The following is a 24827-nucleotide window of genomic DNA, read 5'->3' on the forward strand; positions in this document are numbered from 1 at the left end:
ACTGCCGCCCCCAGCCTTGCCAAATACAAATAACTGACAGGCCACATGCCCTTCCAACACATGGACACCAACTCCACAAATATTCTCTAGTCTACAATCAGCATCCCAGATACTGTTATCAACCTACTGGTGCGATACAGACACAGGTACCAAGGTGGCTGCTCATGTTACACAATTTTTAATCACCTTTTATTGGTTTTGTGTACGTGTACGGACGAGGTGTGGGGGTCAGAGGGCAACCTGCAGGAGTTGGCTCTCTCCCTACCACATGGGTCGCAGGGTTCAAACTCTGGATGTCAGGCCTGCAGCAGATGCATTTATGTAATGGGCAATTTCACTGGCCTGAGATCAAGCTCTTTAATAAGCAGGAATACATTTTTAAAAAATATATTATCAGTTACTACATATAAGCAATGAGTGCTGTTTCCATAGGTTTTGTGTCACAGGTTTATCCATAGCACACTACATACCTGACCAATGTGCAGCAGCATTTCATGACAGCCTTGCTGTCCAGGGCACTGTAATCTTCGCGGATTGGCTCATCACCTGCTGATACCACTGAAATGTCCTATGGCACATGCCTGTGCACGGGGTCCACCTGTAACATTTTGGGAGTGTAGCTTCCATTTTATAAACCCCATGGTTGACTGTCTGAACACACTCTACCGTGACACAAAACTGCAGCAAACTTCAGCGGACCGGGGTTCGATTCCCAGCACCCTCGTGGTGGCTCCCGACCACTTGTAACTCCAGTTGCAAGAGAGCCAATGCCCTCGTTCTGGCTTCCGGAGGCACTGAACACATGCGGTGCACAGACATACATACAGGCAAAAATACCCATAAACATACATTTTTCTCTTTTTGTTAAAAAAAGAAGCCATACTAGCTACATTTATACTCCCTTACTACATTTACTTCCTCTGGATGCCTTTAGAGTTTATGATTGGATTTAGTTCGAATGTCTGGTGGAACCAGCACTAAACAATGATCATCACCAACTCAAAAGACCAGAAAGAACGAGAGTCAGTTTATGGTTCAAGAGGTACATTTTAAAAAATTATCTTTATTTCAGTTTTCTGATTGAGCACATGTATTAAAGACTGATCAACATAAAGTAAATAAGACATTAACTGGACGTCTTACATCTCTCTAAACTCCAACAGAGAATGTCAGGCTTGCCACCATTACCTGGACTCCAAGCTAGCCGAGCTGTAGATAAGCTATCAGAACCACACACGCAGCACACGGATATGCAGAGGCAGAGGGCATGCTAACACTTGGCTCTCCTCTCTTCCTTGTTGACTGATGTCTTCCCATCTGGCGGTCTGCTCTCCTTGCAAACAAAGTCCCAAAGAAAGTCTGTGGAAACAACTGAGGGTCTGTCTGACCGGACATTCTTCCAAAGGAATGCATTCCAACCTGTGGTGCCTGCAACCTTGCTTTCGTCAGAATAAAGTTCAGATCAAGATACAAAATACAATCTGAGGATGGTGAGGACCGAGTCAAACAGCAAAGTTGAGCAGTAACCCGAGTTAAGGCATGAATGCACACACGCGCACACACACAGCACCCATGCTAGCACGCACAGAGGATCCCATTCATCACTCACAGAGAGGTGACCTGGGTGTGGCCAGTAATCACAACTGCTGAGCATTCTGGGAAATGTTCTCCAAAACGTTAGGCTAACACATTTTTATCAAAAATTAAAACAAAAAGAGACGAAAACTGAAAAATAAAGCCCTAACAATCTTTTAGTCTCTCGGAATGGCTCCTGAGAAAGGACCACGGAGAAGCGTCAATGGCTGCCTCTTTAGTGATTTGGAAACATGAGTTTTACTACACATGTCTTTGGTAGTCACAACTACAAGCTCTCAGCACTGGCTAACCTATCAGACAAGTACGAGACAGAAGATCCAGTCACAAGGAAAACTTTCTTCTGCACTTTTAAAAAACACACTTCCTGAAGTACATGCCTTCATGCTTTCTCTTCTCTCCCTGGGAAACCTCAAAAAGCAGAGCTTTGCACAGGCCAAGTTCGTGTCTACCTAACAACGGGGGATACACACTGTGTCCCTACAACTGAAGGATCAACAAAAATTCACATTATTGATTATTTCTGGTCGAATCAGAAGCCAGTGACAAAGGCACAGCAGCACGAGCTGTTAAAGCCACATTCTGGTTACACATCTCTCCCATGGTCAATGGCCTGGGTCCTCCCGGTCAACAAAGACATTTAAATAAAACCTTAACACATCCCTGTCTGCCAAAGGTCTAGAGTTCTGTCTAGGATGCCAGCATGCTTGACGAGAGAAAACGGGTCAGGGCCCGGAGGCGCTGGGGTGCTGGGTGTGTAGATAGGGTTCTGTACAAAGGTGAGGTCATCTGGGAACAGAACCCTCACCCTAATTAGCAGCACAGTGGTACCCGAGGGTCTCTGTCAACGAGACAGGAAATGAAGCCACTGAAGGTACTGTTGCTCTCACCTGCCGAGGATGGCTACTGATTTCAATCCAGGGTTAGCCTGTGAGAGTGGGGAACTGAGCCTATGGGAGCCACGTCCAGCCCCGACCCACCTAAGTCCGTTTCCCACGGTAAGGAGGCTCCTGTCCCTACAGGCTCAATATCCAAGCCTCTTACCTATCACTACTCTCTTCGAAAGTGACACACAACACCCTACGTTCAGGGAGTAGTGTTTGTTCTCTTGGTTCTTAATGTCTGCTGGGAGCGGCAACTGGATTATTCTGAAAAGTGCTGTTAGGAGGAGCTGGGTTTGAGGTGAAGTGATGGGCCTACGGGAATCCGAGGCACACGTTCCGGGACAAGTCTCGGTGCCGAGGACCTATCTCTTGAAAGGCTCTGCTCACCGTATGGCAGCGCTTTCGAGCTTGTGCTTCTAGGTAACTAAGCTGATGGGCGGCGGAGGGAAGAGCTTTACAGAAGAGAGCTGGGTGCTGGAGTAGAAGCTGGTAGCCAACAGTACTGAAATCTACAATCCCAGAAAAAAAACAAAACAAAAAAAACCTTGTAAACACATATTTCTCTTGCAAGGAAAAAAAAAAATTCAGGACTGTACCGTGAAGGAAGAATTCATCTGCCTAGCCTCAGAATTTCCTTGGAATGGTCATGTACCAAGAGGGTCAGTGAGCTGCTGGAGAAAAGCCTGGGTTCAGTCTGACACTGAAAAGCTACCGCCCTGACAGGAAATGCCAGACTCCACCCTGTGTCTCGTAACTGCACTATGGTATGGCCTGCTCCATCACATACACCTTTTTATAAATAAAACTTTTATAGACCGACAGTTTCTTCCTGGTCATCGGAGGATAACATTCTCAGTTTAGGTGTGTAAGAGAAGTGAAAGGTCCTATGGTTGTTCTTATTCTCAAGTTCGTAAAATGCTGTCAAACACTATTACCCAATAACACTTGTTCATTCTGTTAACTCTTAAATATGCATTTGAAGGCAAAATGGAGGTTTCTAGACTGTACAATATTAAATATCTACAATGTCACCAGGGTATTCGTCGCTCTTGGGAGTGTGTTCCATGAGGAGTTGCTATTACAGATGGTTGTCACAAAACATGAACTCTTAAAAATTACTGATAAATTAATTTTCAGTTCTCTGATTATATCCAACAGATTCACGTTTCTCATCATAAAATATACATTCTCTAGTAAGTTATTTTCATCCACGGCATATATAAATATGCAAACACAGGTAGGGGGAAAGCACTCAACTACCGAAGCACAGAGTAACCGGACAGACAGAAATGAAGCTGACACAAGAGCCACTCGGTGTTCCTCCCAACGCGAACCTCAAGGATTTATTTGTGCTGAACGGATGGCAGTCGTGTCCAGGACCTTGCCTTTGATGGGCAAAGCAAGCAGCCATCAAGGCCAGGGAGCTCCTCTGCTCTACCCTTTTCTGCCAAGTGCTCCCCCGGCCACCATGCTAGGGTGTCACCCACGTCCAGTGTTTCCCAGCAGCGATTTGCTCCCGGAAAATACTCATCCACCCTCTGTCTCAGGACAACACAAAAGAATGGAAGGGGCAGCCACACTCGCTCTGTTACAATCTCACGGGCCTTGCAGCAGAGATCTACGACCACATTTGAGGCAGCCCCAGAGACCACTGGTAGGAAGGCATCTATCCGCTCGTGTCAGAGGGGACTGACTTAGGTGGATTAACACTAAAGAGAAAGGAAAAAAAAATCACATCTTAGTAGGCAATGATTCCCATCCCACACACGTGGCGAAGATACAGCTGTGGGATTTGTTTCTGTAGGCTGTTTTACAAGAGACACGGCGGTCAATTTACATAAAAAAAAAACAATCTGTAAAAAGTGTGTCTGTAGAAAGCTCTAGACTAGGTATCTCTGTGGGCACCGATTCATCTAACTCCCAACCCTACACTGAGTCAGGCTCGCAAAGGTCTGAACTGTAGTGACAAACTCTTGGTGTGTTTGGTAAACTTCACTGTGACCTGGAGAAGAAGGGTTACCAACAGCTCAGTGATTTCCTGCAAATTCACAGAGAAAAATATTAAAAAAAAAAAAAATCTCCCTTCCTATTTTACAAACCTAAAAGCCAAGAAAAAGAAGCCCTGGGGCCCGGAGGGTAAGGGTTTGCACACGGCTGCTTATTACCAAATACCAGATAGCAATGTTCCAGCCAGGGAATGACGGACACGGAGATTCAAGTAAAACACCGATGGAAAAAGTCGTCTGGTTAGTGTTGCGGACGCGCAACACCTGCTGCGTTTCCGACGGACATTCACAACACAACGAGGAGGGAAGCTAGATAACCTCAGTGCAAATGCATCAGATCCGAATATGCCAGGAAGGAAGCCTTTGGCATTGAGAAGGCGGCTCCATCAGAAGAGTCCCCACTTGACATTCTGACTAAGCTCATGCATTAAGGCTGGGAGGAGGGGTGCACCGGATGCGGCAACTGCGGCTGCGCCGACGCGGCAGGCTGCGTGGTGGCTGCCGAGGGGACCGCGGGCTGCATGGGGGGCGGAGGAGGCGGCGGAGGCGGCTGCACCGGGCTCTGTGTGTTGGGAGACGGAGGCGGCGTGGGCCGTTTAAACTTGTCAGGGCTGCTGCTTCTCCGTGGTGATGGCCTCTGTGGGGGGACAATTCAACAATGCCTGAATCAGGGCTGAGGAGAATGGAACCCGGACCAACAAGGGCAAAGAGGGAAGGTACGCTGCTTTATCATTGGTGGTTCCTGAACTAGCCGGGACCACAGAAACAAGGCAGCAAAGAACTAATACAAAGGGGTAGTGCATCTTTCACAGCTGAACACTCAGGGTGGGTCCTTTAATGAAAACAACAATAATAAAGACTTCATATTATCCCCTTAAAAACTGTCACTTCCATGGCCTCGATTTCCCCCATCATTCAGCCTGCTTCTCGTGTTAGCAGACAACATTCTAAGGCAACATTCTCTACCTTTGCCCAAGGCCCTTCACACTTCACAAGACTTACACGGGCACCCTAAGTATAACGTCAGGGAGTGAGGCTCTTTGAACCTCTTTCTCTCCTTATTCCTATTCTGGCATTTCTTCCACACAGCCAGCAGTACAGGGCAACTCTCCCGGGTAGACCTTGAGAGCTGGATGAACTTGATCCTCCCACATGCAGGGGTGAAAAGTCAGGAGTAGAACCGGAAGCCAAGGCAACTTTTAGGAAGGTCGCCATGGGTCAGGGAACTGCATAGGTGTTGATAACAGGTGTTTTCAGATATGACAGAAACCACCAATACTGCTCTATGGCAAGCCGCTGGCCCCAGTCCAGGGAAGACACTGTCTAGACTCTGAATTCGATTTCAGCGTGGGCGATCTCCCTAAGCGAGGATGAGCCTTGCCGTCTGGGGATGTCAGTTTCAATACCGCAATTTCACGTTAGACACAAGCGGACAGTCCACAGCTGGGGGGCCAAGTGTCCCGAGATTCAGGGTGGTGAGCGGCTAACAGCGGCAGTCCTCAGCTCTGCTAAGAGACCAGCGGGTGCCACGCCGGAAGCCTGTCCCAGACAGGGATACTTACTGTGATGCCATGGGAGGGCCCCATGTGCTGAACGTGGAGGCCTGGAGAGTTGTAGTAGGACATTCCAGCTCGAGTCAGTGAGGTCGGCGGCGTGAAAGCAACCGTGTGACTTGCATACGAAAGACCTATAAACCAGAAGGGCAACAGGGTTCAGTATCGTTTGCAGCCCGACTGTCTAGAACCTTCCACCATCTAGGAAGACTAAAAAGGCAGAGGGTCTCAGATGCACGCACAAATAAAACCAGACAAGCAGAGGGGTAGGCCAACGCAGTGGCACATTGGGTCATGAGGGAGGGGCATACAAAACTGCCAAGCACTGGGGGAGATGGGGCTAAAACAAACAAACAAACAAACAAACCCACCCAGTAAGCCCAGACATGAACTTGATCATATTTCATCAAATGACCCTTTACACAGCTGATAAAACCAGGCTCTTCAATGAACAGTGCTGGGAAAAGCGCTTACCCACAGGCAACCAACCAACCAACCAACCAACCAACCCTTTTATGTCACACCATCCACAAGCATCACATGGGTTAGAGCTGAGGAGAACGTCAGTGTTCAACAGTTTAACTGCCCAGCAGAAGCCAAGCGGATAACGAAGATGGTGACACAGGCGTAGCCTGAGCTCAGCGAGCACTGCAGCAAGCGGGGCAGTCCCAGAGGGACAAACGCTGCCCAGCTCTGCACGCAGACGCGGGATCTGAGGAGGCCAGGCACAGACACAGGGCAAAGGTGGGGACAGGGAAGAAGGGGTCAGAGGGAAGAAGGCCCGATGCTCTGCGGGGGTGAGGCTTCAGCTTGGGGGGAGTAAGGTACGAGGAGCTGCTGGAGAGCTCCTGAGGAATGATGTTCAAGGCTGTGCGCTGGCTTTCAAGTACACATACCCACCCACACATGTGTACACGCACACACACACCACCACTACCGACTCTTTCTTATTAGACAGGCCTGGGGTAGGGTCTAATTGCCCCTATTTGAACTATGCAGGAGTGGTTTATCTGGGCACGGTCTAACCCCAGAAGGCCGTGCTGGTCTGGGCAACACGCAAACTTTATGAAGGCAGGACTTTATACCTCTGACTCCTAGCATCCAACCGTAAAAACTGTGCAGGGTAGGTCCTCGCTGTGGCTTCAGCCGGCCATGTCCAGCTGCCCACCACAAGCGCTGAACACTCAGTCCCCAGCAGATGGCGCTGTCTGGGAAGGCTTAACAGGGATCCTTAAGTGGTAGGGCCTCAGAAGAGGGAGTAACTAGGTGTGGGTAATCTTGGGGTTCACAGTCCAGCCTCACTTCTGGTCTGTTCTCTGCCCTTGGATACAATGTGAGCAGCGACTGCTGCAAGCTCTCATCCCCAAGTTTTTCTCTGACAGGACAAACTGCATCCCACCCTTTGCCTCTTAGGCTGCTTCCTGCCAAGTGTTTGGTCATAGCGCCGCTGACACAGAGCCATAAAAGTGGACACAGTACAAACATTGATAGAGAAGGCGACCTTGGGCAGGCACCAGGGTCACCACCCTCTTTGAAGGCCAAGCCGTATTAGCCGTGTATCGCTGTCCTGAATTACACGGGCACCAGAAGCCACACTATCTACCCATTTCCACAAAGATACAGCGAGTATTTTCTCAGAGGGCTTCTGTGCCCTCAACATCAACTGTGAGAACTTACTTCCTGACTGTACATCAGCGGAGTCTGCTGTCTCATCGATTTCCCATTTCCAATTGATTTCTGACTCACGTCTACAAAATGAGGCTCTGCAGCAAAGCACCAGTCTTTTAAACAACCAACATGATCGTTTAACATGCTGTTTATCGATAAGCTCAGAAGGACGGGCTCGTCTTCAAATAACAGCCCAGGGAACAAAACCCTAACCCCACTTCTGAGGAAAGTGATGGTGAGACAGGGGGTCAGGGGTAAGATGGCCCACTCAATGGTAAAATAGTTGTCTAGGGGCACAAGGTCCGGGTTCAATCCCCACCACCAAGAAAAAGCAAAACACAAAGGAATAAACACCCCCACACCCAAAAACCCAAGATGCATTAAAATGTGTGTGTGTGTGTGTGTGTCTTTAATTTTAAAAATAGCTCAAGAGATTCCTTTCCGGGCTGGAGTGATGGCTCGGCGGTTAAGAGCACTCGTTGCTCTTGCAGAGGACATGGGTTTGATTCCTAGCACCCACACGGAAGTTCAAAACCCAGTTCCAGGGGAGCCAACCCCTTCTTTCTGACCTCTGAAGGATCAAGTACACATGTGATACACACACATACATGCAGGCAAAACATTCATATACATAAACATATAAAATAATAACTAAAACAGAGTCCTTTCACGAAACAAAAAAATTCCAGCCTATTTACTAGGCTAATTTTTCTAAAAACAAACAAAAAAATTATGTTAAACCATTAACCAAGAATCTTCAAGGACTCTCTATTGGACGCGCACATAGATTCCCCCCCCCACTCACCCACCCACATACCTTCTGATGTCCTAGGCCAGCAATTCTCAATGGTAAACATCAAGCCCTGTGACCCTAACTCTAACTCAAGCCTGACACTAAACAAAATCAATCAAGGGAATAGTGCAAAGGGCAGCCCGTGTTAACACTCTCTGATATGTGATTCTGAGCCACAGGACAAATTATTTAATCTCATTGTGCTACAGAGGCCACCATTAGCAAACATGATCACTGTAGCATCCTCAAAAGACTATTACAAGGACTACATGAATTATGAGTGTATTTTTTTACCCTCTTTCCTTGGGCCCTATTACAAGCTTCTATAAGCATGGGGATTTTATTAATTTTTGTTCTTCCTTAAATCTTAATAACCATGCATCTCTTCCTTTGGCCTAGGAAGATATAGAGAATAAACAACAACCTTTCCCGAAGCAGGAAATCTGCATACAGTGGCTGCTAAACAGAAAACCGTTGGCACAGCTTTAGGACAGGGACACCTTTTAAGAAATACATTCCCTCAGGAATTTCAATGTGAGGTAACAGTGTCCCCAAATTGCTAAGGAGTAACACCACCAGGCAGTACTGTGACAGGTCTCTGACGACCCCTGCTGACAGAAACATAACAATGAAGATAATTAGATGGCTTTCATTGGTCACACTGTCCTAGCTCTGGTACTCAAGGCTCTTGAGTCTCTGTCATATGCCCACATAGGTCCTTACTGGTCACACTGTCCTAGCTCTGGCACCTGGGGATCCCTATCTGTCTGTCATATCCTCACCGTTGTTTCTGAGAAATTCTACTTTGCCAAGATGCTGCAGATCTACATACACACATCTTTCCACGTGGCCCAAGCTCTTCTGAGAATGGAGATGGAAACCAAACCCAGCTTCTAATAATGAGTACACTCATTATTATCAGGCACACACACCTGCTTTTGGATCTCTTTGCTGCCTATTCCTGATTTAGACATACCCAAACATGCTACTGAGAACATCTTAATACCATTACACAAATGCAGGAAAACTGCAGAGCAGAACTTCAAGAGCAGACACATAATTCTAAACCAAACTCTCACAATTTTGCTTCCTCCCCAATCCCCTAGCTGCAGTATTTTTTCTCATGGTTTGGAAATGTCGTGCCTCTAAAAGTTTTGTTACTTTTAAGTAGATCAAATAAGGTATTAAATTATTCTCAACGCGAACTGCTATTCCCACCTGCTACACAATAATCCTCATCCTCTTGCTCCTGACCGTAAGCCTTCCTTTACCAAAAAGACAGAAGGTAAAGAGACCTTTATGGTGGTGATGAAATCCTAGCACTGTTTGGGGAAAATGGAGAGGTGGCTAAGAGAAGCTCTGAATCAAGACTTAAGGCCACTGGAGACTAGAGAAATGGATTCAGACTCGGGAACATCGTTTGACAAGAACAGGGAATGATGGCTAGTTGCACTGCTCATCTTGCATAGGAACCCGTGCTCTGTCCTTGGTCTCTTTTTGCCTTAGAGAGCCAGCCTCACGTCTCTAACAGAAGAGCTGTCACAGTGTGGGAGATTCTTTACTATTAGCTTTGAGAGTCTCCTTTAGAGAGAGAAAGGGGTAGAGGGCTAGAGAGATGGCTCAGTGGTTAGAGCACTGTCTGCTCTTCAAGAGAACCCAAAGCTAATCCTTAGTACCCCAAGGATGGTGGCTCACAACCTCCCGTAATCTTAGTCTCAGGTGGCCCAATGCTCCTTTTCTGACCTCTGAGAACCCTGCACAAACCTGGTTCACATAACCTGCAGACACATGGCTCACGGACACAGGGAAACCACCCATACACACACAATAACAACAACAACAACAACGACAAAAGTCACTGTAGTACTGGCCAGATCCCAAATTGATAAAAGCCATGACATTTCTAAGTACACTGTCCTGATGGCAGTGATTTTAGAACACCAAGTCCCCTTTACCAACCTTAAGGGAAATGCCCGTTTTAATTATGAACACAGACAGGACAAACCACAGCCCTAACAAAGCCTTTGCAAGGCCACCCCTACTGTGACACACCTCCAACTTAGCACCATCCGCTCGGACTTGCTCCTCAACTCCCTCTGCAGCTCGCTCATCGGTAAACATAAAAAGTCTCTAATGGCTGCCAGCCTCTGCCCTTCTTTCTCTCCCCTGCTCCTTCTGCCATTCGTCCCTGCCCCACTCCCTCCTCATCCCTTGAGGGTGGATCACATACTTGCCCACCAACAAGGGAGCCCCAAGCACTGTTGGTGCTGAGCCTGGGACATTGAGGAGTATTCTGGAGCCAGATGAAGACAAGCATGCTGGGAAAAGGAAAGGCCCTGGATAACAAAGCCATAACCGGAAGAAACTTCCCTACTTGTACAACCAACTCACCAGGCCAGCAAGGCCTGGCTCGCAAATGGCTGCAGCTCATGCTAAGAGGAAGGCTGGTTCTGGAAAAAGCTGCCTATCCTGGCCTCTTCTTGGCCCATTGACCGAGCATGAGTAACCTGTGAATGGCTGTGTCTTCTATTTTGACAAGGGAAGAGTGATGCTCACCATTATCCAGAGCAAAAGTGAGATTAGCATAGATGGAATGAAATGATGGAACCCAGAAAAGAAGCAAGGTAAGACATCTTGGAAATCTACCCATCCCTTGAGACCAATCACACACACAGCCTTCTAAGAAAGGGGTTTTGAAGTCAGATTTAAGGCTAGAAAATAATCTATATCTAAGGCCCAGTGAACACCAAGAAAGAGGAGGCAGACAGATGGTATGAAACCCTCAAAAATAAAAGTAAAAATAAGGAAAAGCAGTAAACAATAAAATAATAATTAATAAGAAAAATTAGAGTCTTTGTGTTTAAGATATTCAAGCCAATGCTCAGTTCTAACGGTGACTTAAGATTTAAAGAAACACAGGGCTGGCGAGATGGCTCAGAGGTTAAGAACACTGGCTGTTCTTCCAGAAGTCCCAAGTTCAATTCCCAGCAACCACGCAGTGGCTCATAACCATCTATAGTGAGATCTGGTGCCCTCTTCTGGCATACAGGCCTATATACAGGCAGAATGCTGTATAAATAATAAATAAATCTTAAAAACACACACACACAAAATAGGAGGGAACACAACAGGCGGCTGCTGATTAAATGTATCAGAAGAGCTAGCTAAAAATCAGTGGGGAACACTTGTGTGAGGCCCTGGGTTCAATCCCCAGCACCACACAGCCACACAGGGCTCCCCGGTCTCAGACAGACACACACTAACACACACACACACAGCTACACAAGACAGACACATATATAGCCACATATACAAATACAGCCATAGACAGACAAGACACACACACACACACACACACACACACCACACTCACCGGGTGATATAGGCCTGCTTGAACTGGGAGAAGGCGTGTAAGGGATTGGGCTGGACACAGTGCGAGGTCTTAATCCTTGCGCAGACATCTCATTAAAATACCTGAAAGAAGAGAGGAGGAAGTGAGATGAAACACCCTTGTTCAAGTGGCCCTTAGAGGAAACCTGGGGAGGTGTGAACATCACAGAGCCTGAGGTCAAAACCTTGGGAGGTGGTGAGGCTGTACCCACGAGACAGTGTGGAGTCGGCAGTTGCACTGTTGCAGTCTGACAAATGTGTCACTACCCCCGGAGGCCTTTCACAGGTATGCCATACTGCACAAAGTGCCAGTCCCAAAAACCTCAGTGACCTCAGAAGCACAGACATATCTAGGTTTGAATTGCTCCTTGAAAACTCAAAGCCAAACAAGCTCACCAATGTTTAAGTTATCACATCATGCGTAAGGTCACATAAGGCCCTGGGCTGAGTGCCACATTTTCACAAGGCAGGCTCTGCTTAACAGAGGGTCACACATTAGAACTGAACAGAAGACTACAGCGCTGAGCACCCTCGGCCAGTCACCCGCTCAGCCACACCTTGCCGAGTCCAGCTTCCACCTGATTTTAGAAGTCACGTCATCCCTGAGTGTGCAGCAGTGAGATCATTGTGGGGAACCATCACCTTTCATTCTGTAACCCAGTGCAGAGTGCTGATGGGAGGGAATTTCTGCTTGACAGACTTCCTGACAAACCATCCTCCCCGGCCTTAAAGCTAAACAGGCACGGACTTTCATCTCAGAGCACTGTCAGCCCTGGCACTCATTGACCTGGGGAACTGGCACAGCCATTTCCAAGCAGGTTAATGGAGCCTGACTGACACACAGCTCAATTAGATCCCTGCCTCTCTGTCTTCTCCCCTTCTCTAGGACAGCCCAGCACAGCAATACCAGGTGGGACCTCTCCGTGCCCTGTGCATGCCACCGGGTGGTTTAAGATCACCCCTTACGGTCTCGAGTGCCTGATGTTTTCCTTCCCCGAGATCCACCGCATCACATCTGTCCTGGGACGCACAGTGGTACTTAACCGGGAGACTCCACGGTACCTTGAATTGTTTATGAAAAGTAAAAGTAGTGCTGGGGGCTATAGCTTAAGTGGCAGAATGCCTGTATAGCATGCTCGAAGCCCTGGGTTATGCCAAGCACTGTGGTGGCACGCACCTCTAATCCCAGCCCTCTGGGGTGGAGAAAGGAGAACCAAAATTCAAGGCCAACTCAGGACTACAGGAGATCCTGCCTCAACACAAATGAAAATAAACAACAAAATGAAAAAAAAAATGTTCAACATCCTAAGGTACCAGGGAAATGCCAGCCAAAACTATACTGAGATTCTCACTCTGGTCAGAATGTCGGTTATTAAGAAAACAAGAAGCAAAGTTCATGGGGATGTGGATAAAAGGAAGATCTCAGACATGTTGGTGGGAATGTAAAGCAGCCTGGCTGCTATGAACCTCAGAATGAAAGGTTCTAGAAAACAAAAACACAAACACACACACACACACAAACTGTAACTGTTATGTGATTTGGCTATGGCAATTCTGGGTTATAAGATACCAGAGGGCTCTAAGTGCCAGAATTACACCTGTACGCCTGTGTCTTTACGGGTCTATTCCAAAGAGCTGTGGACTCTGCTGGAGGTCAACCCAGGAGGGAAATGTGGCATGTGTATGCAATGGAGCTTATGCAGTTGCAAAGAAGACAGAAACACAGAGCTGCCACAAACCAAAATGAGCAAACTAAGCCAGACCCAGAGACGTGTCACTGCTCTCATTTGTGGATTCCAGATTTTTTTTTAACAGATACATAAAACCATTTATATATACACATATGACATGAAATCAGAAAAAAAGGCTGAAGAAATCAATCATGTGGAAGAAAGTGGAGAGAGGAAGGGAGGGGTGTAGGGCGAGCCTGGCTAAATGCTCACAGCATGAGAGAGACTGTTGGCTATGAAACCCAACAGTGACAAGAAAAAAAATTCAAGCCAAAGGCCCCAACAATTATTCCGTAATTACTACGGCCTGGTGCCTTTCTGATTAAGATATAAGAGAAGAGTTATTTCCAAAGGATATCGACGCTAAATAGATAAATGATATACTAAACTCAGTGGGTTAAAAACAAAGACATCAAATTAGGAGGGGACTTCCAGAAAGAAGTGGTAGAGGTTAGGGGGTGCTGGGGAAGAGAGGGGAGAGGGGAGGAGGGGGAGAGGGGGAGAGGGGAGAAAGAGTCATGGGGGATGAAAATGACCCAAATTTAATATACACATTTGAAATTACCAACGAATTTTTTTTTTTAAAGCTTGGCATAGTTTACTGACTATGAGGTAACATAAAAATTCTAAAGGAGGAAAAAAAAAAAACACTAAAATGTTTGCAATTCAATTAAAACAGATTTGGAGAAAATCCTGCTAACTGTGCCTGTGATATTTGTATCCAAGTATGCGAACTTATTTATTCCTGTTACTAGAAATAGGGACAGCAAATATATTTCTAATTTTTGCTTATGTTCCTTTAAATATCAATGTTAAAAATTTAGAAATCAAAACAAATGCCAGCTTTGCCTCCATCTCTCTCTCCCTCACATGCCATTTCAAAAGGGCAGTATCTTCTCGGGTGTTAGCAGAGTATTCAACCTTCCACAGAGCCTACTGTGAACACGTGCTTCAAATTGGAGGCAGTCACCATCACAGACCATGTGATGCTAAAGCTTTCCCCTTCCAGAACACATAATTTTTAAATCAATTTATGGGTATGCGCGTTTGCCTGCAAGCATTCCTATATAGCACATCCATGCCGGGTGCCTGTGAAGGCCAGAAGAGGGCCTGAATCCCCTGGAACTGGAGTTATAGGTGGTGTGTTTTGTGTGTGTGTGTGTGTGCGTGTGTGTGTGTGTGTGTGCGCGCGCGCGCGCGTGCATGGCAGGGGTGCGCCCGGATGCAAACCTCTCATCATCCATCTCCAGGCTGGATTCGCTCTCAGAGAGCTGGCGGCACAGCGCTTCCCTCCTCTCCATCTCCCTCTGGAGCTTCCGTTGCAGCCTCAGGTTCTCCTCCCGCATGTGTCGCTCCTCCTCCAGGTACTGGGCCATCTTCTCCGAATCTGAAAAGACAGTGCTTGCAATTAAATTGTGTTTCGTGCAATCATTAGCCCGCACTGGCACAGCCTTGCCCTCTCGCATGAGAATGGGGTTTAACGTGTACCCTGAGTATCAGAGTTTGCAAATGAGTTCCATCTAGCAAAGAGTCTGACAGGCGGTGCTAGCAGGCTTGACAGCTTCACCCCATTCCCTCAACATTCACAGGACAGGGCTCGGGTGAATACAGGACAGAACCAGAGTGGAGTTTCAATACCACCCTGTCACACTTCCTTCTACGTTGGAAGCTGGTAGAGAACGGAGCTCAGTCATGGGGACAGGAGGGCCCACTGATTTCCTCCAGGCTGCCTGTCCACTCTAGAAAGGCCACCTTCGGGGCCTGTCACCCTCCTTAGTACAGCCACTGTGCACAGTGGGCGAACAGTTCTCAGAAGCACTGTGCCAGCAGAACACTATCAGTTACAAACAACAGTCTTGTAAAATACAACTTCATCCAGGGAATAAAAACCCTTTTCCATTAAGTGTACGTATGCATGTAATCCTCATCCATGTGTGCGACTGCATGTGCTTGTGCGACAACCTTTGGGAACTACTTCACTCCTTCCATCGTACAGGTTCTGGGGATCAAGCTGGAGCATCAGGCTGGGCAGCAAGCTGATCCTGAGCCATCCTGCCTGCCCAATAATGACTCCTGATAATACTGCACTATAGTACAAAGCCCAGGGAAGAAAGAGGACTTCCGACCCCCTAGTGCCGAAATTACAGCTGCTGGGAACTGAACTAAGATCCTCTGCATGAGCAGCGAGCCGTCCTAACCACTGAATCATCTCCCCAACCCGGACTCGCCCTGTTTCAGAAATTAAAATGCTCAGATTATTAGACACTATTATGTAGACTAAACACCGAATCTCTCAGCTGTTTTGAGCACAGCCAGAAAACCCTGCTGTCTAATCCATATGCAAAAGTCTTTTTAATTGAAGTGATGCTGGGAAAATACTTACAAAGCTCACTTCTAATATGAACGGCTTAAATTAAGTCCCCCCAAGTACGCCTGTGTGCAGACTTCTCACCGAGCCCAACAGGAAGCACCAGGTGGCCCCGGGCATACCTACTGTTGCTCAGACTCAGATGGCAGCTACAGAACCGTAAACAGTAAAGGTTCCCAGAACCAAGATTCATGAGGCTCTGGGAATAGCGATGTAAGAGGAAGCACCGCTTTTTCACAGAAAATCTCAATTCAGGCTGGGCAAGGGATACACGCCCATATTCCCAGCACCCGGGGATGGGTTAAGGCAGGAGGGTTGAGAACTTGAGGTTAGCCTGGGCTACGCGGTGAGATTCTGTTATATAATAAAACTAAAAGGAGAGGGCAATCCGTTAGCATATGGGACTCAGCAGAAGGATACCGAGGCAGTAACTTAGAGGTAAGAATAGTACCTCAGGGAGGACTGCAGGGCTTCCTGTTAATACATCTAATAACTCAGATATGGCAGCAGACCCAAATGCACCTTTCTCCAGGATGGGGACCCCCACACAGGAGGCTGGAACAAAAGTGTTCCTTGGGTGCCCCCTGCTGGCACAGTCACCCTGCTCTTCTCCCACACAGCTCTCTAGTTCTCAGGGGCCACAGTTTCTGTCTCCATGATGTTCTGCTACCTCCTGAAATTTTATCAAAGGTGGCTTCCGTCCAGGGAGGAGTCAAACTGGGAAGCAAGCTATTTCCCGTCCCCTTCCCAGTACAGACCACATGGGGACTGAGCTCCATCAGACTGTAAGGCTCAAACTGGTAACTCTTGAGAGGTTCAAGTCAGGGGAGGAAGCAGAGGGGTTAACTGCCACAGTTACACCAAAGGAGTTGCAGGCCACCTGATATACAAAACGGGAGACAAGGATGAGTCAGATCATGAACACAGCATCCTCTAAGCCAGTGGTTCTCAATTTGTGGGCCGAGACCTCTTTGGGGGTTGAGTGACCCTTTCACTGGGGTTGCCCAAGACCATTGGAAAACACGGATATTTATATTACGATTCCTAACAGTAGCAAATTTACGGTTCTGAGGTAGCAATGAAAAGAACTTACTGGTTGGGGGTCACCACAACATGAGGAACTGTGTTAACAGGTCACAGCAGTTGGAAGGCTGAGACCCACTGCTCTAAGCTTTATTGAAGCCAGCTGAGTGATGGTGATGGCCTCTCTGGGCCAGGCTTTTCTGTCCTGGGGGCGGGGGTGGGGGTGGGGAATTACACTAGCATTCACAGATGGCTTTACTGAGAGCTGCAGGCCTTTCAAAGACCAAGCCGGGCGGCGAGTGCCAAGGGATAAGAATAAAGCATCCTCCTCTCAGAGCCTACCGGCCAAACATAACTGATGGAAAAAGGGAGCTGGCTGCCCCAGAAGAGGTGATAAAACACCCCTTCACGAAACAGCAGTTTTGATTTAGCTCACCTGGTTTCACAGGGTTATCTATTTGCAAGCAGTTCTCTCAGATACACCTCAGAATTACTTAAGAGTCAAAACAAACATTTCAGAGGACAGTCCGGTCCTGGAAGAACTCAGGAAACCAGCCAGCGCAATGACGGGGGTGTCCACAGACTCATCCCCAAAGGGCTGTGAAGGCTGCCCCATTATACAATAGAGACAGTGGAAATTTGTAGGTGGGATTATGTTAGGGACTCAGGGGAGGTGAGGCAATCCTGGATTATCAGGGTGGGTGTAGGATCACCACATGGGTGAGTCAGAGGGAAAAGACAGAACAGGGAGAGGTCGTGGGTGTCGCATCCCCAGGAGGAAGAGCCACAGGAGAGGCGAGGACGGAGCCTGGTGCTTCACAAAACAAGAGGAGGGTAGTTTTGGATCCTCCTGACACCCCCAGAGGCACATGGAGCTACTTGGAAACTCCACATGTTGGGACTCTGGCCTCCAGAGCTACGAGATAAATGGATCTGTGTCGTTTTGAGCCACTGTGTCTATGCTAGTCTCAGCAAAAAGAAGATGCCAGGACTGGATATACCATGTAAGACAGAACACCCGCCTACCACTTGCAATGCATTTCCGGGAGACCTAAGATAGGAGGCAGAGCTCATCAGCAGGCCTTCTGTCGGGTGGACTGGTCTGCCCGAGGCACTCACGCACAGGGAGACCACGGGGGCAGGAGCGCCCACACTGCAGCTGGGGCACAACAAGGAGGAAGGGTCCGCTGGGGCTGGCGGGACGGCCCTTCAGGGGCGGCACACACCTGCCACCAAGCCTGCCAGACTGATCCAGATCCACTCAACCTACATCGTGAGAGGACAGCACAGAACCTACTCCCGCAAGCTGTTCTCAGGCCGACCCGTGAGCACCAGGCCAGGTGCATGCACAGTAGTAAGTAATGTAGTGAAAGTGTGTTGAAAAGGGATGCTTCGTATGGCCTGTTTAAGGAATGCAATCGGCAGCCTTCAAGAGGGCACAAGGCAGCTGTATAGGGAGCAGGGAGAAGAGCTTGCAAGACAATCGGGTTTTTTTGTTTGTTTGTTTGTAAGTGTTTCAGCCAGGCGGGGTGGCACACTCCTATCATCCCAGCACTCAGGGAGGCAGACAGATCTCTTGTCAGTTTGAGGCCAGTCTGGTCTGCAAAGGGAGTCCAGGACTGCAAAGGCTACACAGAGAAGCCTTGTCTCGAAAAACCACAATAATGATAATACTAATAACAAAGTGGTTTCAAAAGAGGAAGATGCAGAAGGTCATGCTCATTGCACAACTCTTGGTATAAAGAAATTCTGTGTGTGTGTGTGTGTGTGTGTGTGTGTGTGTACACGTCTGGGAGGATACTCAGGCACACACCTGTGCAAACCGCTCACCTGGCAGTAAAGAATATTTCCCCTATGATATTACCTCAAGGAAGCAATGCCTGCAGCAAAATCTCAGCAGATGAGCAGACCCCTAAAAATGCATCAGAACCTAGACAAGCTCAGAAACCCACAACCCTTCATTTCTGCTCAATGCCTTGGCCTTTTCCAAAATACTGAGTATACATTTCAAAAGCATTTATTCTGAAAATACCATGTGAAAATGTCATCTGAGATTAAATTCAGCAGTAAGAAAGGCAAACGCCCCCCCAGCCCTCCCCCCTCACTGTCCTCTCCTCCCAGCCCTTCTCCCAGTCCTCCTCCTCTCACCCCTCCTCTCCCCTCCCAGTCCAGAAGTGCAGTGAGAGCCCCTCACAGATTCATTAGCACATCACACAGATAAACAAGATCTAAAAGGTCACCTAGCCTGACGATTAGTTTTAAGTGTCGATCTGATACAGTCTAGAAACTGTAACAGGCAGAAACGAAAATATTCTAAAGAAACACTTTTGTCTTTTATTCTCAAAGCCAGACTACTGAAACAGTGGACGCCAAAGAAACTGGAATTTCCCCAGGAATCTCACATCGGGAGAAGGAAAGGGCAACAGGCAGAGGTGATCATGTCTCCAGTCACACTCTACAGGATGAGACTGAAACCTGGACAAGCTGAGTCCAGGGTAGGTGGGGTCCTCCCCCTCCCCCAGAACTGCTTAGATGTGCAAATCCTTGGTCCTTTATGTAAAGTTCTGTCTCACTTCAGGACCCCCTCCCCCCAAAAAAAGTCGAGGGGTTGCTAGATCTCTTTGATCCCTTCTTCACAATGTGGCCGTTGGCTGAATCCTTTTCTGCTTTCCACTACTAATTTGGCTTTTTTATTGCCTGATAATGGGCAGCCAGACCTGATTTGGGGTTATAGCTGTGACTGTCCCCCGAGCCCCAGCCAAGTTCCCTAGCAGAACCATGTGGAAAAGGAGCCTCAGCAAACTGTACACGAGGAGTTATCTTAACTGTATGAACTGATGTGTGAAGGCACTCAATGAGCCATGCCATGCACCAGCAGTCTCCTGGAGGGACGTGGGCCATGGCAGACTGGCTGTGCAGCAGTGGACGGCCCCACACACTCAACTCCAGGGACGGCACAGGCGGGTTCAGTGAGTTAAATAGCAAGTAGACTCAAGGCTGGAGTGTGGTGAGTGTGGTGAAGGGCGAGTGTGGGAGGAGACAGAGAAAAGGGTGAATGGTCGACCTAACCAAAATATGTTACACGAGGTTCTCAAAGGATTCCGTCTGTATGTAGTATGTATATAGCATGTATGTAACATGTATGCAACAAGTACACATAGTATGTGTCACACAGTATTATGTATACACTTTGTACTATATACACATGTATTTTGTATGTATATATACAGCATGTATATAGTATGCATGCAGTGTGTACATGTGGTATGTATTATGTAGTATGTATATACTATGTACATGTGTATGAATGTATGTATGTATTAGAAGAAGACTACCTGAGCACAGGTATTCATTAGTCAACTATTTTCTGTTCCCGACCATGGGTGTGATGTGAGTGGCTCTCTTGAGCTCCTGCCTGTGACCTCTGTGTTATGACAAGCTGTAACCTGTGTGCCAAATCAGCACGTTCTCCCTTAAGTCAGGGAATGACCTCAGCATCAAGGAAAGCAAGACCCCAGGGATCCTGCCAATGTGGTGACTTCCCTCGTGAGATCATCAACGTTGTCTTCCGGAAGTATTCTAAATTTCTGGCCACCCACCCCCACAAGCATTCTCTTTCTAAAAAATTACATTCCAGAATAACAGGTACACGTGTGCAAGTGTCTCTGTGTCTTTAACAACACCGTGGATACGGCTACTGCCAGCTCATTAGTAAGCATGGGGGACTGACGTGGGTTCGGCAGCACACGCACAGATTCGACAGACAGGAAGTCGAGGGGATGGGGGGGCACATACGCTGTAGCTGGGCAGCTCGCAGCTGCTTCTTCAGCCGCTCCACTTCATTCTTTAAAAACCTGATATGCCTCATCATGTTCTCAGGAGAATCGATCTCCATGGAGATGTCTCTAGGCGATGGCGGGGCAGACACGGGCTGGTCTAATTTCTCCTGTAGGATTCTTCACAGAAAAGAAAAAAAAAAAAAAAAAGATGCGATAATGAAGAACAGTTTGCTGCAAGTGAGGACAGAACACCTAAGCCGAGGGCTTGCCTGAAAAACGTCTACAGAACTGACTAAAGTCTGTCTGTCTGACAAACTCTCCGTCCGCCCGCAGCTACTGTCATCACAGGTCAACAGGCAGAGCGGCAAGCTCTCCTTTCTTCTGTGTTCTCTGTGTGACCACATGGAAGAACAGGCATACACACACTGCCTGCGTGTGGAGGTCAGAGGACGATCTAGGTGTGGGTCCTTCCCTCCCCCTTGTTCACAGCGAGGTCTCTTGTTCTCTGCTGCTAAGCAGGGCAGCTGACCGGAACTGCTGACCTGTCTCCACCTCCCTTTAGGAGTGCGCTGGGACCACAGGCACAGGCTGGTGAGCCCGGCTTTATGTGGATGTTGGGAATCTGACCTCAGGTCCTCATGCCTTGTGCAGCAAGCTGTACCCCCCGAGCCATCATCCCTGCTCCTTCTGCTCTCCGAGTGAGCCTAGCAGTCGGTCTTAACTGTGAAGTCTGGGAAACACCTTTCTGGTTGCTATGCCCAGAGTCCAGCCAACTCCCGGGCTTAGCTAACTACATGGTTAGCCGGCTGCTGGAGAGGATGGAAGGAGTGAAAAACGCTACTCTCTCAATGCTTTGGGTGAAATCGCCCTGGAGGACAAAGTCACAAACTTACATTGTAAAACCTGACAGGAAGGCTTGGAAAGCTGGGAGCAATGATAAAATGATACAAAACCAAACCAAGAAAGAATTATCTGGTTAATAACCAGTGCACTAGAGTTTCCCTACCAATTATCATTCAGGTAAAACTTTGGAAAAAAAAAATCAACAGCATTTTACCTACAAAAAGACGATTTCATACTGCTACGTTCAGTGACTTAATACAAACCTGTACACACATAAGGCCTTCAACAGCATTCCAAAAGAGCAGTCTACAGCAACCTCTACTCTGCTTCTACAAGCTGCAGGGGTTGCTGGGGTTTGCTTTATATTCAATTGTTTACCCCACCACAAACGGACTTATCTCTCGTTCTACCCTAGCTGGGAAAATTAACAGAAGTATGGCCGTGGTCATAAAATAATTCATTTTATTAGAACGGCCACTGTTAGTCCTGCTCTCCAGCCGGCTGGAGGGTTTCTCCCAGACACGCGAGGCTCAACGAACCTCTTTTCAGCTTCCAGCTTATCCATCCTCTTCCACAGCCGATTCACCAGTGCCTCTTGTTCTTGCTCCAGTGTGTTTTCCAGGTCAATCTTCTCCCGTCTCAACTGAAAGAAAGAAAGAGAACAGCTTTACTGCAAATGCCAGGGCACTGGAGCATCCCTGCCTGGATCTCTCACTGTGGACATGAAAGGGATAAGGAAAGAGCTTTGGAATGACTGGACACTGGATCAGACTATTTCCTGTAACTATAATCCCTCCAGCGAGACTGCCAATCTGGCAGTTATTAATCTCTGCCTCTCAAAAAGCCACTAGAACTAAGTAGTTACGATCACAAACCCTGAGTCAGATCCCAGCTCCACCAATGGTTAGTTGGAAGAATGGGAGGTGACCAGATGGGAATTCACCACATGTAAAGGACATGTATAATGTCTGGCGGACTAGGTGATGGAGTTTAAGTGACTTACCTTAGGCATCATTAGTAAGTGGAACTTAGAATCTTGGGCTCACTACTTATCACCGTCTCTGGTTGTTTTCTCCTGTTCCAGCCATCCAGGACCTAACTCCACAGGCTGCTATTCTTTTTTTTTTTAAACAGTGTCAGTATCTTGGTTGTAATAGCATACTGTGGTTTTGTGAGATATTATATTCATTCCCTTTTATTAGCGAAAGAAGAGGCTTCGTTATGTTTCCCTTGCACACGCATGTGATATACTTGGACTGTGTGTACCACGGGCCCTCTCACCACATCACCTTCCTCTCACCCCTCCCCCACTCTTGTCTGCTTTGCTCATTAGCGAATCCTAAGTGTCTGGATTCAAGAATGCTTCATCAGTAAATATTAGCTGCTCTTTAGACACGCGAATGAGCATAGATCATGAAGGAAACAGAAAGCATTTCATTTCCATGGTGGAATGCGGCTCTGCAGAACAGCTCAAGGGCAAGAAATGGGGAGACAGTGGAGGCAGAATACTTCAGGGACACTTGGTGGCCCAGCAGGGAACTTCATGAGGTCCCTCCCATAGTCTCTTCTCTGCCAGGTAAGACTGGCTTCACAGTCCAGTGGGTGTGTCTGTCACCCGCTCCCAGGGACACCTCAAAAATATAAAAAAGCCATTCTACCTCTAATTATCTCCCCTATGTCCTTTTCAGTTTGTTTGTTTTAAATGCAGAGTTCCTGGGGACGGAGAGATAGCTCAGCAGTTAACAGCACTGGCTGCTCCTCCAGAGGTCCCAGGTTCAATTCCCAGCACCCACATGGCAGCTCACAACTGTCTACAATGCTAGACACCCTCATTCAGACATATATGTACAAAACACCAATGCACATTAAAAAATAAAAACAAATAATTAGAAAATTTCAGAGTTCTTACAACAGGCACCCTCTCACCCGCCACCAATATCTAATAAACAGGGCTAAACCAAGCTCCCCGAAAGAGTATTCTACAGCCTACAGGACCCGTGGATACAGCTGACAGGCAGAGAGTTCATTTGAAAAGCGGCTTTCCAATTAAGCCTTTCAGCGGCCCGCTCAAAGCCTCACTGATGCTCAGCAGTTCCACTTTTCATTTTGGGTTAATTAGCGTCAGACTGAGAGTTCTATTACATACCCTAATTAAACCTGGAACTTCCTCAGTGGGTCAACAGTGGGTGGAAAGTATTCTTGGGATGTCAGGTCATTCAGCCTGTCAGGCCCCTGTCTGGAATTACAAAAAGGGCAGGAGCCCAGCTCCACTGTGCCTCCCTCCTGCTGTGCATTTCTGAATTAGAGCAGACCGCGCCCACCTGCAAACCCAGCACCCTGAGGCTGGGGCAGGGGGAGTGAGTGCATGAGGCCCAACGGGAAATGAAACAGAACAGATAATAAAAAAGTAGACTCTCTCACTGCTGGGAAGGGGACAAGGGAAAGGGATGATTAGTGATAAACCCAATGGATGAGAACTCCACCCTTCATGGCAGGCTCAGCTGTGAGACTCAGGAAGGTTCTTCCAACCAACTTTGTAAAGGTTTAGTCTAAACACAGCTGCATTGGTACCACCAAGAGAACTCGGAGAATGAGAACCCTCCAGTTACGTGTGGAAAGAAGCCTGTGAGAACTCAGACATTTCCAACCTATGCAGACCAAAAGGCACGGAGAGGAAGGCTTCCCTACAAGGAGAACACACACAAAGTTTGTTACCACAAAGCTTCAAAGTGGCCTAGGGGCCAGCAGGATGCCTCAGTAGACAGCGGTGCTTGCTGCCAAGCAAGACAGCCCAGGTTCACTCCTCGGGACTCACAGGGAAGACAGAGAACTGACTTGTGCAGATTTTTCATGGGACCTCCGCATGCCATGCCACACACCGCCTGCCCTCAAACAAACAACTGTCATTTCTTTTAAGATTGAGGAATGAAAAAAAGCATTAAAGGGACCCCTCAAAAAAACAAACAAAAACCCTAAACAACAAAACACGCGCACACGTGTACACACCCATACAGTCCATTTGTGTTAGGTTGGATTAAGGCAGACCCTATCCCCCCCACACCCCCAGAAGCTTATCTGAATAACCAATCAGCAACTGCTTTCAGAAGTAAGGACCGGTCCTAGGGTGTCCCCAGGGCTCACGTGGGAAAGTCAGCCGGCAAAGGAAGAGTAAGAGGAGGGGGAGGAAGGATGGCCAC

At 47.7% G+C, this 24827-nt stretch overlaps 1 protein-coding gene across 1 annotated transcript in view; it reads right to left on the reverse strand.

The window, feature by feature from the left end:
• Window positions 1-1043: 1043 nt before the first annotated feature.
• Ccdc6 (coiled-coil domain containing 6) overlaps window positions 1044-24827 on the reverse strand; it is a 94017-nt gene continuing 70233 nt past the window's right edge. Inside the window, exons 4-9 of the mRNA XM_021659169.2 lie at window positions 22170-22273; window positions 20804-20964; window positions 14848-15004; window positions 11871-11971; window positions 6046-6170; window positions 1044-5120 (exon numbers count right to left, since the gene is read on the reverse strand). Coding sequence (XP_021514844.1) covers window positions 4911-5120; window positions 6046-6170; window positions 11871-11971; window positions 14848-15004; window positions 20804-20964; window positions 22170-22273 — 858 coding nt within the window. The 3' untranslated portion in view covers window positions 1044-4910. The remainder of the gene's footprint in view (window positions 5121-6045; window positions 6171-11870; window positions 11972-14847; window positions 15005-20803; window positions 20965-22169; window positions 22274-24827) is intronic.

Source organism: Meriones unguiculatus, chromosome 16 (assembly GCF_030254825.1).
Source record: "Meriones unguiculatus strain TT.TT164.6M chromosome 16, Bangor_MerUng_6.1, whole genome shotgun sequence".
In the NCBI taxonomy this organism is placed as follows: domain Eukaryota; kingdom Metazoa; phylum Chordata; class Mammalia; order Rodentia; family Muridae; genus Meriones; species Meriones unguiculatus.